Source organism: Balaenoptera ricei, chromosome 1 (assembly GCF_028023285.1).
Source record: "Balaenoptera ricei isolate mBalRic1 chromosome 1, mBalRic1.hap2, whole genome shotgun sequence".
Lineage (NCBI taxonomy): Eukaryota > Metazoa > Chordata > Mammalia > Artiodactyla > Balaenopteridae > Balaenoptera > Balaenoptera ricei.
In genome coordinates, this window is record NC_082639.1 from 170102096 (window position 1) to 170120455 (window position 18360).

General features: G+C 53.6%; 2 protein-coding genes across 4 annotated transcripts; both read left to right on the plus strand.

Annotated features, from left to right (window-relative positions):
• The first annotated feature begins 3654 nt into the window (after positions 1 to 3654).
• On the plus strand, positions 3655 to 6839 carry LOC132353974 (left-right determination factor 2). 2 transcript variants are annotated; one of them, XM_059905482.1, is made up of 5 exons: positions 3655 to 3904; positions 4784 to 4812; positions 4915 to 5030; positions 5254 to 5496; positions 6476 to 6839. In XM_059905482.1, the coding sequence occupies exons 1-5, from the start codon at positions 3655 to 3657 to the stop codon at positions 6837 to 6839; spliced, it is 1002 nt and encodes a 333-aa protein (XP_059761465.1). The 2 variants fall into 2 exon arrangements, with proteins under 2 accessions (XP_059761465.1, XP_059761458.1); XM_059905475.1 differs by having other exon boundaries at positions 4784 to 5030.
• Positions 6840 to 13174: 6335 nt separating this feature from the next.
• PYCR2 (pyrroline-5-carboxylate reductase 2) lies at positions 13175 to 17228 on the plus strand. Of its 2 annotated transcripts, none has more exons than XM_059941629.1 (7): positions 13175 to 13429; positions 13727 to 13797; positions 14811 to 14990; positions 15085 to 15306; positions 15515 to 15607; positions 15793 to 15956; positions 16511 to 17228. In XM_059941629.1, exons 1-7 carry the CDS (start codon positions 13363 to 13365, stop codon positions 16674 to 16676), a joined length of 963 nt encoding a protein of 320 aa, XP_059797612.1. In that variant the 5' UTR covers positions 13175 to 13362; the 3' UTR covers positions 16677 to 17228. The 2 variants fall into 2 exon arrangements, with proteins under 2 accessions (XP_059797612.1, XP_059797617.1); XM_059941634.1 differs by having other exon boundaries at positions 15088 to 15306.
• The last annotated feature ends 1132 nt before the right edge of the window (positions 17229 to 18360 follow it).

An 18360-nucleotide genomic window follows, 5' to 3' on the forward strand; every position in this document is an offset into this window, starting at 1 on the left:
CTCCCTTGCATCCCCTGCCCAGCCCAGACTCGACCCTGGATTGACTGAGTCCCCAGCTTGCCTGGGGCTTATGGATGCTCCCAGCCAGCTTCAGGGGGTCCTGCAGGACCATGAGCTGGAAACAGTTTGAAGGTGTGGAAAGATTTGGGGCCGGGAATCGGAAGACCTGACTTTATGCAGGCATCCGTCATAACCTGTGTGAGCTTGGAGATGCTGTCACCTCTCTGGGCCTCAGTTTTCTTAGCTCTAAAAACCAGGGGGCAGGAGAATGGATGGGATGGTCCACTTCAGCCTTAAGCCCTCTGATTCTACAGAGTAGCCAGGAAAAGGCCGGGGATGGGGCACCTTGCTGGACAAATCCTCTGAGGGTGACAAATGCTCCCGGGCTCTCGCGCCTTAAGGGAGATTGGGAAGGATTTTCAGTTTCCAAACCGTGGACCATCTGCCCAGGCACCAGTGGCCCTAGGAGCTCCCTGACCACCGGACCCCAGAAGCCCATCCACGAAGACAGGACTGGTCCCGGTCAGTTCCAGTTCCCATGAAGGACTCAGCTCTAGAGTTGGCTCCGTGCTGGGAGGCCAGCCCAGGAGCCCAGTGAGACACCTGGGAAAGGCAGAGAATCCTGCAGAGGAGGGTGCTTCCACTTTACTTTCTTATCTGAAAAACTAAGTTTCAGTTTAACTGGTCAGTTACCCCAGGTGCAGAAGCGGCTTCTGGGCAGAGAGGCACGGTTCAGAATCAGCACCCTGCGCTCCTGTGTCCTATGTAACGGTCCTTGAATGCGAAAATATTCAGAAGTACTGAAGCTGGGGCTGGGGGACTTGCCCTCTGTCTGTCTGCCTCCCCTGCATCCCCTGCCCAGCCCAGACGCGACCCTGGATTGACTGAGAGGTCCTCAGCCCTGAGGCATCTCCTCGGCGCACTGGCTTGTCAGGGAGCTGCAGCACAGGGGCCCCGCAAGGCCCCATCGTGAGCTTCCAGCCCCGGGGAGCTCCGGGGGGTCTAGAAGTTGGGGGCCTGGAGAGGGGGCCTCGGCTTGCAAGGGCAGCCTGGGTGTCATATCCTTGGCACCACCCTGGCCAGTGATAAGCCACATCTCTTCCTCTCACCCAGCAGCGAGCGTGGTGGGCTACTGCATATTTATGGAACAACTTCCAGGGACTGAGGGCCACAAGTCCTGGGTCTCCTGTAAATGTGACACTTCTGCACCTTTTGGCCTGACTTAAGGCCCAAATGTTTGCATCAAGTAAGTCCTTTCCTTGCTAATCACTTGCAAAGAAAGGCAACAGCTCTCCTTTTGAAGAAGGCTATACTTTTCACAGGGAGAGCAGGAGGGCCCCCTCAGGCCGGACCCACAGGTGGCGCCTTATATTTCAGGGGGTGTTGGGACAATGTGATATATGAACTCCAAGATGGGATTTGAATTCTGCCTTGTGAATTACACAAATGCTGAGGAAACAGAGGTGCAAGAGGAGGAAAGGGGAGCAGAGAAGCAGTAAAGGTCATGATTGTGTTGCCCCCTGAGAGGCTCCCAGCTCTCCCCCATCCATTACCCCTCCCACCCCGTTCAACTGTCAGGATTTCTGTATTTCCTCTTACCTTGTCCTGTGAGCGCGTTTGACAGAATCCTTGTTTCCTTCCCTTCAAGTAACCCGAGCTCTGCAACTTACTAGCTGTATGACCTTGGGCAAGTCAGGTACCCAGTTTTATGCCTCAGTTTCTTCATCTATAAAATGGGAACAATAATGGCAAATTGTGAGGATAAAGAGTTAATGTATATAAAGCACTCAGAACAGTGTGCAGCCCATAAACAATATTAGCCATTATGATTATTATCAGCATTATTATTTCTCCCCTTCCTCGAATTCAAAGCCCCCCCCCCCACCTTACTGCTAAAACCCAAGCAAATGCACACACGCAGGTATATGCATATGTCTATATATATATATGTACGGACATAGGCGTATGGTGGCAATTTGTGCTCTCATCCGGGGGAATTCCGCCCTCGAGCATCAGAAGGTTCTCTCTTCCTCTGCCTGGGACATGTGAGAAGCACAGAGGCAGGGGGATGGCATGAGAGACCTGTCAGTGACACAGCATACCCACAGAGGAGGCCAGACTGCCCCCTGCTGGGAAAGGGCTCAGGGGTTCTCCCTGCGCACTGGGCCCCTCGGCCCCCAACCACCGTCCTTGTCCTCTTCCACCGTCATTGCTCACCTCCCACGTGACAAGACAGGGGGAGGTAAGGCTGTCTCGTTTTGGGAAAGGCTTCCTCCTGCGCATACTCAAATCCCCTGTGCCAGGAGGGGCATCGGGGACTTGCTGAGCGAGCGCAGGCAGTTTCCTTCGTCGTGTGTGTTCTGACTTCGCATCTGGAAGATCTGTGGATGCTGGCACCTGCCTCCTAGGGCTGTTGTGAATACACGTTCAGGGCCCAGAACACTGCCTGGCACAGAGCAAGACTCAGGAAATGACTGCTCTTCTTGTCATCGTAATTTTTAGAAAGGTGCCCCCGAGACTGCAAGAGCAGGCAGATGGTAACCAGAGCAAACCCTCTAGGGTGCTCACGACACGGGGCGCTGCACCCAGCGTCTTACGCGTGTAATCCGTTCAATCTTCACACTAGCCCGTGAAGTAGACTTGTCATCGCCCCCTCCTTCAGAGGAGAAACTGAGACACTGAGAAGTTAGGGGACTTGTTAGCAGGTCAAATAGCCAGCGAGCAGCAGGCCCCCTACTTGAGCCCAGCCAGCCTCAAATGTGTGTTCGAGGAGGCACTGGGGGCTCCCACCCACGTGACTCTGGGCAGCTCTGTTGTTCTGAATCTGGGCATGACCTGGGCTCAGACTGTGCTGGTGCTGTGAGCCCGCGGCAGGCTCACTGTGCAGAGGGCTCTCCGGAAGGATGCTGCACTCGGGGGCTCCCTCACTGCAGTCCTGTGGTTGCAAAGACATTTGCAGAAATCGCTTCTCCTGGGACTGGCAGAGAGCCGAGCTGCCAGCTTCCCTGTCCTGATAGCGTCTAGCTTCCTTCTGTCACGGGGAGGACAGGGTCACCTGAGGGACTGTGGAGATGAGCGGGAGGGGGCTTGCAGGGACTGGAGAATGGAGGGAGGCAACTCAAGGGGCTTCTGTGAAAGTGCCCCGAATGGGTCCTGGACCGGAACAGGCAGGAGTGCAGAACACGTTCCCTCCTTCCTCTCAGTGAGCAAACCTAGACCCAGACTGGCCTGCAGGAAAGAGATTTAAACAGCCGGCTAATGGGACACTTGTTTTCACAGAAGCGGCTCACTTTTTCATAGACTAGGACTGGGGTGGGGTCAGGGAAATTCAATAGGCACTAAAATTATTATTGAGCTGCCAGACAGCAGCGGTCAGAGGCCCCAGGCCCGTGTGGCATCCAGACAGCCCTTTGTGCCCTTTCCAGACAGCCCCCTCCTCGGGGCTCAGGGACCTGTCTGGCCGCCGAACTCCCAGGAGGTCCGAGGGGTGTGACCTCCCTCCCTCCCGGGCTCCCTCCCTCCCACCCCCCAGGCCCAGCCCAGGCCTGGCTATAAAGCTGGCCCAGCCGGGCCCTCAGCACACCCAGCTGGGACCCTCCCGGAGCCTCCTCCGGGGACACGTCCTCTCTGCCCCTCCCTCTCCCGAGCAGCACCATGCGGCCCCTCTGGCTCTGCTGGGCGCTCTGGACGCTGCCCCTGGCCGGCCCCGGGGCGGCCCTGACCGAGGAGCGGGTCCTGGGCAGCCTGCTGCGGCAGCTGCGCCTCAGCGAGGCTCCCGTCCTGGACGGGGCCGATGTGGAGAGGCTGGTCATCCCCGCGCACGTGAGGGCCCAGTACGTGGCCCTGCTGCAGCGCAGTCACGGGGCCCGCTCCCGGGGGAAGAGGTTCAGCCAGAACTTCCGAGGTGAGGCCCTCCCTCCCTGCTGCAGCCTGGTCCTCGTGGTGGGGGTGGGGGGAGGGCCTGCTCTGGGGAGGCGGTCTGGGGGCGCAGGGTCCACAGGGCGATGGGGAGGGACCACGGACTGTGAGGAAGGCTGGGCCCGGGCCCCTGGTCTCTGTCTGCACTGAGGGCCCCACCCCTCGGGGCCAGGAGGAGCTGGACCAAAGCTAAGGCATCAGAGAAGATGAGGATGGAGAAGAGAAAGCAGAGCCAATGGGAGCGTGTGGGTGTGGCCGAGAGCCCTGGCGCAAGTCTCAGGGAGCGGCGTAGAGTCAGGGCTTCCGGGGTACCATTTTCACATTGCCACTAGTAGCCTGACCTTGAGCAAATGGTTTTAGAATCATCTTTTTGCTTCTCTGTTTGTTCCTCCGGAGCACTGGTGTGACTGTAGCTGACCCATCTCCCAGCGCTGTGAATATTAAAGTGCGTTATTGTGGATGAAAAGGTGTAGGGACAACACTGTAGCGTAACGCCGAGCTATTCAGCTGTCAGGGATGCAGCCATCCTGAGTCCTATTCAGCCTGTTACCTCCCTGGGCCTGGACTCACCTCCTCAGTGGCCAGAGCTAGACCCAAGGCCAGGTGTCCCCAGGTGAGGATTCTGATCTTCAGCATCTCAGCTGAGGTAGCCCTGTCGGCACTGCCAGCCTTCCCGCTGGGCGGGCGGAGATTGTTACAAACAATGCCCAGACCTATAGGAGGATTTTCAGGTAACTGGGCTTGGCCCAGGGAGACAGAACAGGGGCTGGTCTCTCCCCGCCTCGCCACCGCCTCAGTGGCCCTGCCGCCCTCAGAGCTCCCCTGGTGCCCGGAGGGGCCCCGCTGACCCCGCTCGTGTCCCCAGAGGTGGCCGGCAGGTTCCTGGTGTCCGAGGTCTCCTCGCACCTGCTGGTGTTCGACATGGAGCAGCGGCTGCCGCCCCACAGCGAGCTGGTGCAGGCCGTGCTGCGCCTCTTCCAGGAGCCGGTCCCCAAGGCCGCGCTCCGCAGCCACGAGCGGCTCTTCCCGCGCAGCGACCGCGCCCGGGTCACCGTCCAGTGGCTGCACGTCCGCGACGACGGTTCCAACCGCACCTCCCTCATCGACTCCAGGTGGGGAGGTGGCGGCTGGGGTGTGGGGCGGGGATGAGGAGGGGGGCTGGGCCCGGCGCGGGAGGAAGGGTGGCCTGGGGGAGGAGGGGCGGCGCGGTCCCGGCAGGGCCCGGAGGGGGGGGGAGGGGGGAGGGGGGAGAGGACCCCCTCCCGCCCCGGGGCCACCCCAGCCGTCCCAGTCCCACCCCTCAGCGCGGGCCTGTGTCTCCGTGTGGTGTCGCAGGCTGGTGTCCGTCCACGAGAGCGGCTGGAAGGCCTTGGACGTGACGGATGCCGTGAACTTCTGGCAGCAGCTGCGCCGGCCCCGGCAGCCGCTGCTGCTGCAGGTGTCGGTGCAGCGGGAGCATCTGGGCCCGCTGGCCTCCAGCGCCCACAGGCTGGTCCGCTTCGCCTCGCAGGGGCCATCGGGCGCCGGGCAGCGGGAGCCCCAGCTAGAGCTGCACACCCTGGACCTCAGGGATTACGGGTAGGTGCAGGGCCAGGACTCTAGTAGACTGGGTGGTCCACGCCCACCGCGGCGGGGTCCAGCTGGGGGGCAGATGCAGATAGCCCCAGGATGCAACTGATTCCCCACTACATGTTAAGAGTTTCTAATGGTAGAAATTTTTATTATTCAAATATTTTATTGAAAATATCTTCAGGGAATTCCCTGGCAGCCCAGTGGTTAGAACTCCTCGCTTTCACTGAGGGGGAGCGGGGCGGGGGGCAGGTTCAGTCCCTGGTCGGGGAGCTAAGATCCCGCAAGCCAACCGACTGGCAAAAAAATCCAAACAAAACCAAAAACCGAAAACCAAAAACCAAAAAACTTCAGATATTTTCAACGAGCTTTATGTTGTCATTGATACATATACATTATTGTAATTATCTGTTTTCACTCTACCTTTTTCCCTGATTAATTCTTTGAAAAATATTAGCATTAGCGGTTACTAAGGTTGAACAGCTTTCCTCTGGCATTAGTGAATTCTTTCTTCTTGGGACAAGTTAGCTATTTGGAGTGGATGGAGCTGTGCAGTAGAGTGATTAATAACAGGCCTTTGGAATCATACAGCCTGGGTCCATGTAGCTTTGCCGTCTACTGCTGCAGGAACTCTGGCATGTCAGTTAACACCTTTGGGTCTCTGTGTCCTCATGTGTAATAGGAATAATACTGGAACCTCTTCAAGGTTCATCTGAGGATGAAATGCAGGTATCATCTGAGATAATATATGTAAAGTACTTAGTTCAGTGCCTAGCATAATAGGAAACCTTTAGTAAACAGTAACTGATTTATAATTTATATTTGGATATGTTTATTCATTCACCACTTATCACAAATAACCAGTTCCTTTTTAATATGAGAGATGAATCATAAATCTCCCTCCAGATGCCCCACTAAGCCCCGCCCTGGGCCCCCTGACCTATGCCCTCCCAGCTGACCTCTGACTCTGCCTCTCCTTCCCCCACAGAGCTCAGGGAAACTGTGATCCTAAGGCACCAGTGACCGAGGGCACCCGCTGCTGCCGCCGGGAGGTGTACATTGACCTGCAGGGGATGAAGTGGGCTGAGAACTGGGTCCTGGAGCCCCCAGGCTTCCTGGCCTATGAGTGTGTGGGCACCTGCCAGCAGCCTCCAGAGCCCCTGACCTTCAAGTGGCCATTTCTGGGGCCGAGACAGTGCATCGCCTCAGAGACGACCTCGCTGCCCATGATTGTCAGCATCCCGGAGGGAGGCAAGCCCAGGACCCAGGTGGTCAGCTTGCCCAACATGAGGGTGCAGAAGTGCAGCTGTGCCTCGGATGGGGCGCCTGTACCAAGGAAGCTGAAGCCGTAGGTGTGGGGTGCAGCCATGGAGGCCTCTGACTAGACACATGCATAAAGCAGGTCTTAACATAGGTCTTAATTTTCTACTTAGCAAGTTACCCCTGCCCCAATTGAGTGCCCCTATTTTACCTTTCTCGTGTGTTCTTCCATTTCTTGCTCTCCTGTCCGTCACCCACCCTAAGCACTTACATGAGTAATTAATGCAACCCGATTGCAGAGCTGTAGAAGGAAATCCCAGCCTACTTGTTAAAGGATATAGCTGAGCATGGACAGATTGTCAGCTAGGAGCTTCTGTTCTCTAGCAGATTCTCAACCGAGTATGGGACAACAGACCCTACAATGAGAAGTGGGAAAATAGACTGATTTACTCTATTATGTGATGAATTAAAACAAAACAAAAAATCCCTCTGTTTCCCCTAGGTGGGGAGGAGGTCTAAAAAGAACCCCCATTCACCAAAATGTTGATCCACTCTGGGCTTTTGTACATATACTTGGGTCCCCAGTCCCCTGAGAGAGTGCTAGAAGGGAGGATGAAGGGCTTTAGGCTAGGGGCAGTGGACAGGGTATCAGGACACCTGGTTTCTGGATCTAATAGGGCCATAAACTGTGGCCTCAAACAAATGCAGAAGCCTTTGGGCCACCATTTCCTTTTAAAAAGGAGGATTTGGGATTCAGCTCTAGGACTTCATTGCCCTGGGGATCAGACAGCCCTAACCTCACCCACTCCTCTGCTCCTCCAGAGACAGAGCATTGCCTGTGCATATTTAGGTTATTTCCCCCACTGTTTTAGAGAACTTATCACCAGAACCCACATGTATTTACGTGTTTGTTTTTTGTAACTTAGCAAAAAGAAAACAATCGAATGTAGATAATCTGCTGAAATAAAAGTGATGTTTCACTCTGTGTCTCTGTATTTAATTTCTAGTGTCCTTTACGTAGGAGAGAGGGAGCAATAATGGGGAATGAGAGCGACATAAAGATCTGAAGAATCGGCGTGACCAAGGTCCTCCAACCCCTAGGTGGCGCTGAAGACTGTAATAACGGTTTAGATTCTGCTTTCATTTGTAATATTTATATCCCTCCAACTCTCATTCCAAAAATAGTATTGTAAACAATCACTCACATATGCCATCTCCTTAGAAAGCACTTCAACCTTTGCAATAGTGGTTCTGGGGACAGGGCAGGCAAGCGAATGTTTACTGAGCATTCACTCTGAACCTGGGAGCTATGCTAGGCAACCTCATATATATTATATGACTTAATTCTTGCAACTACTCCTTGAGGTAGGTATTATTATTCCCATTTTTCAGATGAAGAAATCAAGGCTGAGGCAATGCAAATCTATGGGGTAGAGATCAGCATGCCCCATGCTCTGCTGATGACACAGGCATTAATTAACATGTCATTTGGAAGCTGCCACATCTGGCAACTCCTCTACATTTACCTTTCCCGCTCAGCGGGGTTTCCTTATGCCTGACTTATTGAAGTTCATGGATTTTCTATTTTGGCGTACAAAGCTAATTAATAGCAAGTGAATAGCTAAGGGGAAAAGGAGCTAGTCTATGGACAGCCAGGACTTGAGGACTTGGCAAGAATATTGTTGGAGATGGGGAGAGAAGATTTGTCTCTGACTTTTAAATGGCTGTTTTACCTCTCTAAGACATCAAAATGAAGAACTGCCACTTGGCATGTTGTGAGTACCAGCGCATACAGTCGCTTTCTCTACAAGAAGGATATCAAAATCATCTAAAGAATTCTACCAGCTTCTCAGTGATGTATCTGTGGCTCTAAAAGCTCTGTGGACTCCCAACCAGTCCCATGCAATCAGTGGCAAGGATGGGCCTGCTCACATCATCCCATGCAAGCTAAAAATATCTAGGAGATCGGCTTCGTTTCAAAATGTAAGGATGTGCTCATCCGCACAGGGAGACAATGTGGTAGACAAAATGTTCTCCCCAAATACGTCCATGCCCCCCAATCCTTAGAAACTGTGACTATGTTCTGTTACATGGCAAAGGGACTTCGCAAATGTAATTAAGTTTACACACCTTAAAATAGGCAGATTGGTTTGGATTATGCAGCTGCACCCGATCTAATCACATGAAAGCAGAGAACTCTCTCCAACTGGAGGCAGGAGAGATGAGGCAGAAGGGGAGGTCAAAGAGATTCAAAGCTTGAGAAGGACTCAATCTGCCATTGCCGGTTTGAAGATGAAAAGGACCATGAGCCAGGGAACGTGAGTAACTTCTAGAAGGTGAGAATGACTCCCAGCTGACAGCCAGCAAGGAAAAGGGACCTCAGTCCTACAGCCACATGGAACCAAATTCTTCCAACAATCTGAACGAGACTGGATGCCGATTTCCCCCCAGAACCTCCAGGTAAGAACCCAGATCAGCTGACACCTTGATCTGGTGCACAGAAGCCAGCTGGGTCCACTCAGATTTCTGACCCACAGAATGTGAGATAACAAATCCCTTTTGTTTTAAGCTGCTAACTTTGTGGTGAATTCTTATGGCAGCAGCAGAAAACTAATACGGACAGTGAACCAAATCCCATTAGAAGTGAGCTGTAATTACAATTTTTTTTCCACTGAATAGATAAAGGAACAACATTAAAGATAATTTTGAATGAATTGAAAACCACCCATAATCCCACCATCCTAAAACAAAATTGTTTCGGTTTTTGAATCTCCTGTTCATACACAACCTGACCTGTTTACATACAACATCAGTACGTACCTGTTTTTAAAAATCAAGGTTAAGGGAATTCCCTGGCGGTCCAGTGGTCAGGACCCAGCGCTCTCACTGCCAAGGGCCCCAGGTTCGATCCCTGGTCGGGGAAAAAGCCCGATCCCGCAAGCCGCATGGCATGGCCAAAAAAAAAAAAAAAATCAAGGTTAAGGTGTGCCTTACCGCATATGAAAAAGAGGTGTAGAGTCATATTCCAAAAGAGTCACATTGATTCTCTTTAGGTGGTAGGATTACAGGCAGTGTTTATTTTTCCATTTGATCTAATTTCTAATTGTTCTACAATATAAACATGGATTATTGGTATAAGAGCAACAACAACAAGGGAAAAATGCATGCAAAGTGTGACTCCCTGGAGATTCCTATATCAGGAAGGACTAGGAGTCCAGGGGACCTGCCGTTTGACTGGCTGGGAGCAGCTCAGGATTCGCCTCCTTCCCTGGATCATCTCCATTCTTAGGAAGATAAGCCTGCTATCCGGAGACAGACCAGGAAGGATGCCCTGAAGCCTTGAGAGTGAAGACCCTGGACAAGTGAAGGCAGAAATGAAGCACTGTCCACTTTGTTGGGACAGCTGGAGGTGAAGAGGGGGCAGGACCGTGGGGTGGGGGGTGAGAAGGGAGGAAGGGCAGGAACAGCCGAACCCATCTGACTGGTGGATGAGAGGATCAGAGGAGAGGAGTGAGGTGGTCAGTCCTGGAAGCTTAGTGAGCTCCCCGTTTTCTTTCTGGACTTCTCTGTCTGTTCAGATGGAGTAAAGTGATAGAGTAGGCACCCAAGAAGACAGGTGCCAGAGAAGGAGAGTATATGTCCATGGCAGGATGGCAGCACCAGGCTTCCTGAGGGTATATCCTAAGTGGCTGGGTGGGGAGGACGGGTCTTCTCGTCTCATCTCGTCTCGTCTCGTCTCGTCTCGTCTCGTCTCGTCTCATCTCATCTCATCTCATCCATCCAACACTTGTACCCAAAGGAACTTCACAGGCATCAAACGTAATGGCCATGGGAGCCACAGCAGGGGCCGCTGCACAGACGAAATGAGCCTTTAGAGTCAGCAAGGTCATTACAAGAAAATGAAACGGGATTGCCTACAATTAAAAAATATATTTAAAACTTCGTACGCATAAACTTTAAACTTTGGAGATGAAAAAAAGATCACAAAGTACCACAAAAAATAGCCAGTTTCTGTTCAGGAGTTCACATGTTCAAGCTTAGTCAGGAGGACCAAGTGCTTTGGCTGCTCCCTGTCTTACGTGGCCTGCCCTGGCTGGGAATCAAGCCAGCACTGGGGGCCACCGACTCGGCCTCCTTTCCCAGGCTCTCCAGTCCTCCTCATGTTTCACCTCCACTCCTGGAAGCTGAGGCAGGAGTTACCAAGGCAACCAGGGAAGGGATGGATGTGTGTAAGGGGACTGACAGGTGTGAGATACTGGTGTCTCCTACACCTCACCCCACTCCAACACACACACACACACACACACTCACGTGCACACACACACTCGGCGCACAACCTTTTGTACTGCAGGCCAGAGCCAGACAGCCAGGGGGCCCTGCAGCCTCCCAGTGGACCATGGGGAAGCCGAGCATCCCTCAGAAGCACAGGCACCGTTAGGGAGTTCTGGTTCCCGTCCCCAAGGTCCTCATGGTGTAGGTGCTCCTTCTGTTAGTGTGCTCCTCGGCACCTTTCCTAAGGGCTGTGTCAGAAGTCCCCCTCTTCCTTCAGCTAGTTTGAGCTGTAGGGTTTCTGGTGTCAGAGCCCATGCTGGTGACAACTAGGCTGGGCTGCAACATGGCCACTATGGGAAGCATTTAAGGCTTCTACACACTGAACCACGAGATCGCACTTTTAGGGATCCAGGCTAAGGAAATAGTCAAAGAGTTAGGCAAGGACATTCTCACAGTAGTATGAACAATAATTTTAAAAATTGATATAGGTTTTATGAAGATAAGGACTTTTGTCTGTTTTGTTCGTGGCTGGATCCCCAGAAACTGGCTCAATAAATATACATTGAATGAATTAATAAACCTAATGCTGATCTTTGAGAGCATGGCTAAATTAGTACAGTGCATCCATTTAATGGAACGCTAAGTAGTCACTAAAATCTTGTTTTGAATAACTTTTCAGTGACATTGGAAAATATTTATTGTATATCTAGTATAGAAATTTCAAAACCACATGTATATCATTTATTTCCAACGATGGAAAAGGTATGTATGCATACAAAATAACGTGTAAGGAAACACACCAAAAAATGTCTGCAGAAAATGATCCTTAGGAAGTATGGCTATGGGTGATTTTGACTTTTACTTTTTTTGTATTTTCTAAATTTTTTCTCAATATACATGTATTACTTTCCTAATCAGAGAAAGTTATAGAAATGTAATTTTGCTTCATAGTAAATATTTGGTCCTCACTTTTAAAAAATTAATTAATTTTTGGCTGCGTTGGGTATTCCTTGCTGCCAAAGGAAGCGGGGGGGGGGCCTACTCTTCATTGCGGTGCGCGGGCTTCTCATTGCTGTGGCTTCAGTAGTTGTGGCACGTGGGCTCAGTAGTCGTGGCCCGCGGGCTCTAGGTGCGCGGCTTCAATAGTTGTGGTGCACCGGCTTAGCTGCTCCACGGGATGTGGGCATGTGGCATCTTCCCAGACCAGGGATCCAACAGGTGTCCCCTGCATTGTCAGACGGATTCTTAACCACTGCAACACCAGGGAAGTCCCTGGTCCTCACTTTTAAGGGTCCAGAAACTCAAGAACCAGGGACTTGTCCTCCTGGACGTGATCAACTAGAGGAACATTGCAGAAAGCAGCCCGCTGCTGGGGGTGGGGTGTGGATTATACGGAAAGGCCTGTAGAAAGACTGAGAGAGGCGGTGGGGAACCAACGGTCTCTCCTGCTGTTCTGAGACGCCTTCCTCTTGAGACGCCATCTCCTTCCTCTGTCACCTGTTCCCCGTAGTACTTATATTTACTACTGATGAAAAAGTAAACATCACATTTGTGGAGGGTTTTAAAGCAAGTGGCGGTGGTCGGGGTTACTTTAGTCAGGCTCTAAGGAGCCCATCATTTCCTAAACAGAGGAACTGACCATATTCGCAATCTAGTTGATAAGACCAATCGCGTTAACCACGGAAGTTCAAGTGAGTAACCGCGGCTCCCCCGCCGCCTCCCTGCGCGGGCCGGGAGGGAGCGGGCGGCAGCCGGGGGCCTCCCAGCTCCAACCCGGATAATCCCCGGGCGCACCGAGGCGCCTGGCTCGGAGCCCACAGGTCCCCAAGCTCCTGTCTGAAGCCCCGCCAAGAGCGTCGTCACATTCGTCCCCTCAAATCAGCAACCTGGAGAACTCCTCTAGCCCTCGAGGTGCGACTCACGGCCAGCACCAGGAATAACATTAGCCAGACCTCTACCCGGCCTCTACCCTGAGCCCCAGGCGTCTTCCAATGGCTGGGATCCCGGGCCCGCAGGGCTGGGGCCCACACGAGGCGGAAATCCCGGCTTCGCGCGCCGCGTCCGAGATTCCACCCGCCAATCCCGTGTGCAGGAGGCGGGCACACGGCCTCGTCCCGGCCGCGGATTGGTCGCCCTGGAGGGGCGGGGACACTTGGGCCCCTGCGGCGCAGTCGGTGAGTGTGAGTGAGGAGGAGTGGCGGGATCCGGCCCGGAAGCTGCGGGCAGCTCCCGGGATTCGGCACTGGGGCTCTGCGCCCGCTGGGCCCTCCGTTCTCCACTCTTCTTTTAGGGCACCTGTGAGCCGACTTCTGCGGCGGCCCGGCAGACGCAGAGCCTGGAACCATGAGCGTGGGCTTCATCGGCGCTGGCCAGCTGGCCTGTGCCCTGGCGCGGGGCTTCACGGCCGCAGGTAAGTGCCTGGAGGCGGGAGGCGGATGTGCGGACGGTCCCTAGCCTACCCTGTGAACCGCCCTCCACCCCACGAACGTGAATGAATGAAGAAAGGGGAATTTGTGTCTGCTGGGGGAGAGGAAACTCCTCTTGAGCAGCAAGAGAGTCATGCCCGCATAAGGGATTGAGCGGGGAGGACACTAGCAGCCCTCTCCACAACGGTCAGAACGTCGTGGGTTTTGACTCTGCTTTCCCAGGGGAAGCATGGGAACCGGGTGGGCCATGATCCCCAGTTGAAACGCCCTGTCTTCTGCAGGCATCCTGTCGGCTCACAAGATAATAGCCAGCTCCCCGGACATGGACCTGCCCACAGTGTCCGCGCTTAGGGTAGGTGGGGCAGGGGGGTAACTGGGGAAGAGGGTGAAGGCCCAGGAGAAGGATGGCCTGATGAGCTGAGCCCCTGTGCTGGTCCATGGTCGGCGCTGACCTACCCACCAGGAGCATCATAATCTTCCACCTTCCATGGTGCAGCTCAGGGTGGTGGGAGCACCCAGACAGACAGACTTGGGTTCCAATCCAGGTACTGGGGTGGTTAGAAGGTTAGTTGAGGTTTTATGTATGGAAAGCACCTGGCACATAGTAGGTATCCAATAAAATACTCACTTTTCTTCATCCACTGGCTAAGTGGCCTTATGGTACTCGGCTACTCTGAGACTCAGTTTCCTCATTTATAAAATGGAGATCACAGTAGCCACTTAGCTAAATTATTCTGAGGCGTAAAAGAGCGTGTTGGGAAGGAACCAGGCAGGTTAGTTGCTCCTCTGTATAAAAAAAGAATATCCCAAGTCTTCTCCCCAAACCTGAGCAGTGTGGGAGGGGACGTCTAATGAGGCGGGCGACAGGCGGTGTCTGTGCCGGGGACGGCTGATGTTACCAGCACTGGAGGGCCCTGCTTCTGTGTGGAGTCTTAGAGAGATGGGTGTCCTCCAGCCCACCCCTGGACCACACAGAGGCCGCACGCTGATGAACAAGTGTCTGGAGTTGGGATACGGCCTCGCTTCCGACCATTGGGCACTACTAGCATTTCACCTTTCCCTTTGCCACTTTCCAGCCATGGAGACTTCTTACCTGGCAGAGAGGTGCCTTGGGTGCCAGAGAAGTGGTGGGGATGGGGGACAGCTATTTCCTGGTTGCCATGGGGAAGCTTGTCCGCGTCCAGCACCTATGCTCACTTGCCCGGTAGCAACATTGGAAAACTTTGTTCCATTGGCGGTAGGGGCAGACCCTGAGGGGCTGGGGCAGGGAATTCCAGGCTTGTCGGGGGGTTCAGCTGCTCCTTGGGAGGCCCTGGGCCTAGTGAGGCTGCTGCACACCGTGAGCCCAGTGGTCTCCTCCCGCAGAAGATGGGTGTGAACCTGACCCGCAGTAATAAGGAGACAGTGAGGCACAGTGACGTCCTGTTCCTAGCCGTGAAGCCACACATCATCCCCTTCATCCTGGACGAGATCGGGGCCGACGTTCAGGCCAGGCACATTGTGGTGTCCTGCGCGGCAGGTGTCACCATCAGCTCTGTCGAGAAGGTGCCCATCTCGACCCTGGCAGTCCTGTGTGAGGGGAGGAGGGGTGGGTGCTAGTGGGACTGGCAATTCACTCGGCCCTCTACCTTAACCCCAGAAGCTGATGGCATTCCAGCCGGCCCCCAAGGTGATCCGCTGCATGACCAACACGCCCGTGTTGGTGCGAGAGGGCGCGACAGTGTATGCCACGGGCACCCACGCCCTGGTGGAGGATGGGCAGCTCCTGGAGCAACTCATGAGCAGCGTGGGCTTCTGCACTGAGGTGGAGGAGGACCTGATTGACGCCGTCACGGGGCTCAGCGGCAGTGGGCCTGCCTATGTGAGGCCCTCATATACTTACGCAGCCTTCCGGGGACCCAGGGGCGCAAGATGGGCTGGCAGGCAGGCCTGGGCTGGGGGGGTCTTGGGCAAGGCAGGCTGGTGGAGGAGGTCAACCCTTGGAGCTACTTCCAGTCATCAGGAGAAGTAGACCCTAGGGCGTGCCCCTGAGTGCCTGCTGCCCCAGGGCTCAGTGAGTGTCTCCACAGGCGTTCATGGCCCTGGACGCGTTGGCCGATGGTGGGGTGAAGATGGGCCTGCCCAGGCGCCTGGCTGTCCGACTGGGGGCCCAGGCCTTGCTGGTCAGTATCTTCCGCCTGCGTGTTCTGGACCACAGTGTGGGGATGGGGTTCTTAGGGGTCACTGGGCCGGGGCAGGGCTTGGTGGGGAAGTTGGGATAAGGATTGGGGAGGAGCGGTGGGTGTGGAGAAGCTCATCTCAAGGGGCACCAGCAGTTTTCTGCTCTAATACTTCCTTCCTGCCCTAGGGGGCTGCCAAGATGCTGCTGGACTCAGAGCAGCATCCGGGCCAGCTCAAGGACAATGTCTGCTCCCCTGGGGGGGCCACCATCCACGCCCTGCACGTCCTAGAGAGTGGGGGCTTCCGCTCCCTGCTCATCAACGCAGTTGAGGCCTCCTGCATCCAGACACGGTGGGTCTCTCTCCTTCTCTGCCCAGGCTCTCTACTCTCAGCCAGCCCCAGTATGGGCTGCACACCGTCTTGCAGAATCTGCCATCTTTGGTCCTATTACCAGTGCTGGAGTCTGTGCTCTTGTTAATAACCACGATTTATTAGACTTTGTTAGCTAAGGGTTTGTAGGCCTTCATTTAATTCTCACACAGTTCTGATAGCTGGGGTTAGCTTGATTTACAGATGAGGAAGTTGAGGCTTAGAGATACAGCTTTCCCAAGGTCAAACAGCTAGTAAGTGATGGAGGCAGGATTCGACCTCAAGTCTTTGACCTCCAGTCCTGTGATTTTTGCACACTCTCTCTCCCCATCTGATCACAGATAACACTTAAAGCTCTACATCTATGTAGTAACCCCTAATTAGTTAAATAGCACTTCTAGGAAGCTTAGGGGAGTTTTTGGTTTGGGGTTCTAAGTTTGGCTGGTACCAAGTCAGCAAGGGTTGGGGGTTAAGTGGATGGGGAAGCCTCGTGCAGCTCTGGCTCCTCCTTCAACCTCTTGGGGCTTTGTCTGCAGAGAGCTGCAGTCCATGGCCGACCAAGAAAAGGTCTCCCCAGCTGCCCTCAAGAAGACCCTCCTGGACAGAGTGAAGCTGGACTCCCGCACAGTGACCTCACTGACCCCCTCCAGCTCAGGGAAGCTCCTCACAAGAAGCCCAGTCCCAGGAGGCAAGAAGGACTAAGGCAGCCTCGGTCTGCCCTTCTCTCTGTGACCGGAGCCCTCGGATGAGGGGCGCTGTGCAGTGCAGGGGTGGGCTCAGTCAGTCTTCGGGTCCTTGTGATAAAACCTCCTTAAGTCTGTTCAGACCAAGCAGCACTAGTTTCCCCTCCTGTCTCGGGTTAGAAGGTGCTCTGAAGGGGTGGTTGATGCTGGAAACCAGATGCACACGGTTACAGGAGAGAGAGGCTGGGACTCCAGTCAGAGCCCCAGCTCCATAGGGAGGTCTGGAGACCTTCAGCTGATGACCCCTTCACCTGGGGTCCTCCAGCTGGAGCCCGAGGCAGGGTCAGTTTGTTGCCAAGTCAAGGAGGTGAGAGGTACAAAACATGACAAGAGCTTTTCTCTTTGAATTGGTAAATGGAAAAGAAGTGAATGACTTAGAATTATCACAGTTAATCAGAAATGCACATATTAGACTGTTACATTTAACTCTTGCTTCAGAGGTATACCATTGAAAGTGTGTTATTCAGTGCTGCTAAGCTTAGCTGCTTCAATAAAGCTTTATTTTTTACTACCCTGCTTTTCTTATGCTTTATCTTAAGTCATCATTCTAGAGAACTCGAGGCCCTCTCCAGGTGCTCCAGCTTCAGGAGAGTACTGCCTAAAGGCAAGAAGTAGGGATGAGAGGAAATAAGGGGCCAGGCCCTGAGAGCTGTAATGACACCCTGCTCCAGCCCGGCCCCTAGGGTCAGGGTCAGGGTCAGGAGATTGTGTTCTAGGATGGGCCAAAGCTCAGGGCAAAGAAGAGCCAAGTGGCCTTGGTGGGGGGCTGGCCGCAGCCCAGACACAAAGGAGGAAGCTGCCTGCTTGTAGTGGGCCAGGCACCACATCGGATCCAGACAGGTGCCCTCCAAGGGAGGAACTATTCTTTTTCTCACTTTATAGAAGATGCTGAGGCCTGAAGGGGATAAGCAGCTTACTCCAGTTGAGTTGTTCAACAGTCGTGGGGCCGTCTACACAGCTGGACTGAGCCTGCAGTCTCCCCGTGCAGGCCGTGTGCCTGGCGCTTGTCCCCACCAGCTCCTGCCTGTGGCATTTGCTTTAGCGTCAGCTGTGAGTTCACATCTTAGTTCCCACCACTTTCAACTAGGCGACTTTGGAGAAGGTACTGAATATCTTGGACCTCAAGGTTTCATCCCTAGAAATATGGAGGTCATGCTTCATCAAAAGGTTCTGGTGGGTATGAAATGAGATCGTGTGGAATTGTTCAGCAGAACATCTAGAACATGTGGACTCTTGTGCCAGTGGAGCTCATCCTTCACCCTCCCCTGAGGAGGGAGGGCAGCTGGGCCCCAACTCCAGCATATTCCTAGGGGGCTAAAGTGACAACGAGTACGACAATACTAAAAGCTGTCATCTTTAAGCCCTCATTATATGGCAGCCCCTTTGCAAACCCTCTACATAAAGTCTCATGGTCTTAGGAGCTGGGTATAATTAAGAGTAAGAGGTTAAGTAAGTGGCCCAAAAAGATGATAGACATTTCACCAAAGAAGATTTACAAATGGCAAATGAGATGCTCGACATCATTAGTTATGAGGGAAATGCAAACCAAAACCCAGTGAGATACCACTTCACACCCACTAGTGTGACTTCTAGTTAAAAAGGATAATAACGACTGTTGGCAAGGATGTGGAGAAGGGAGAACC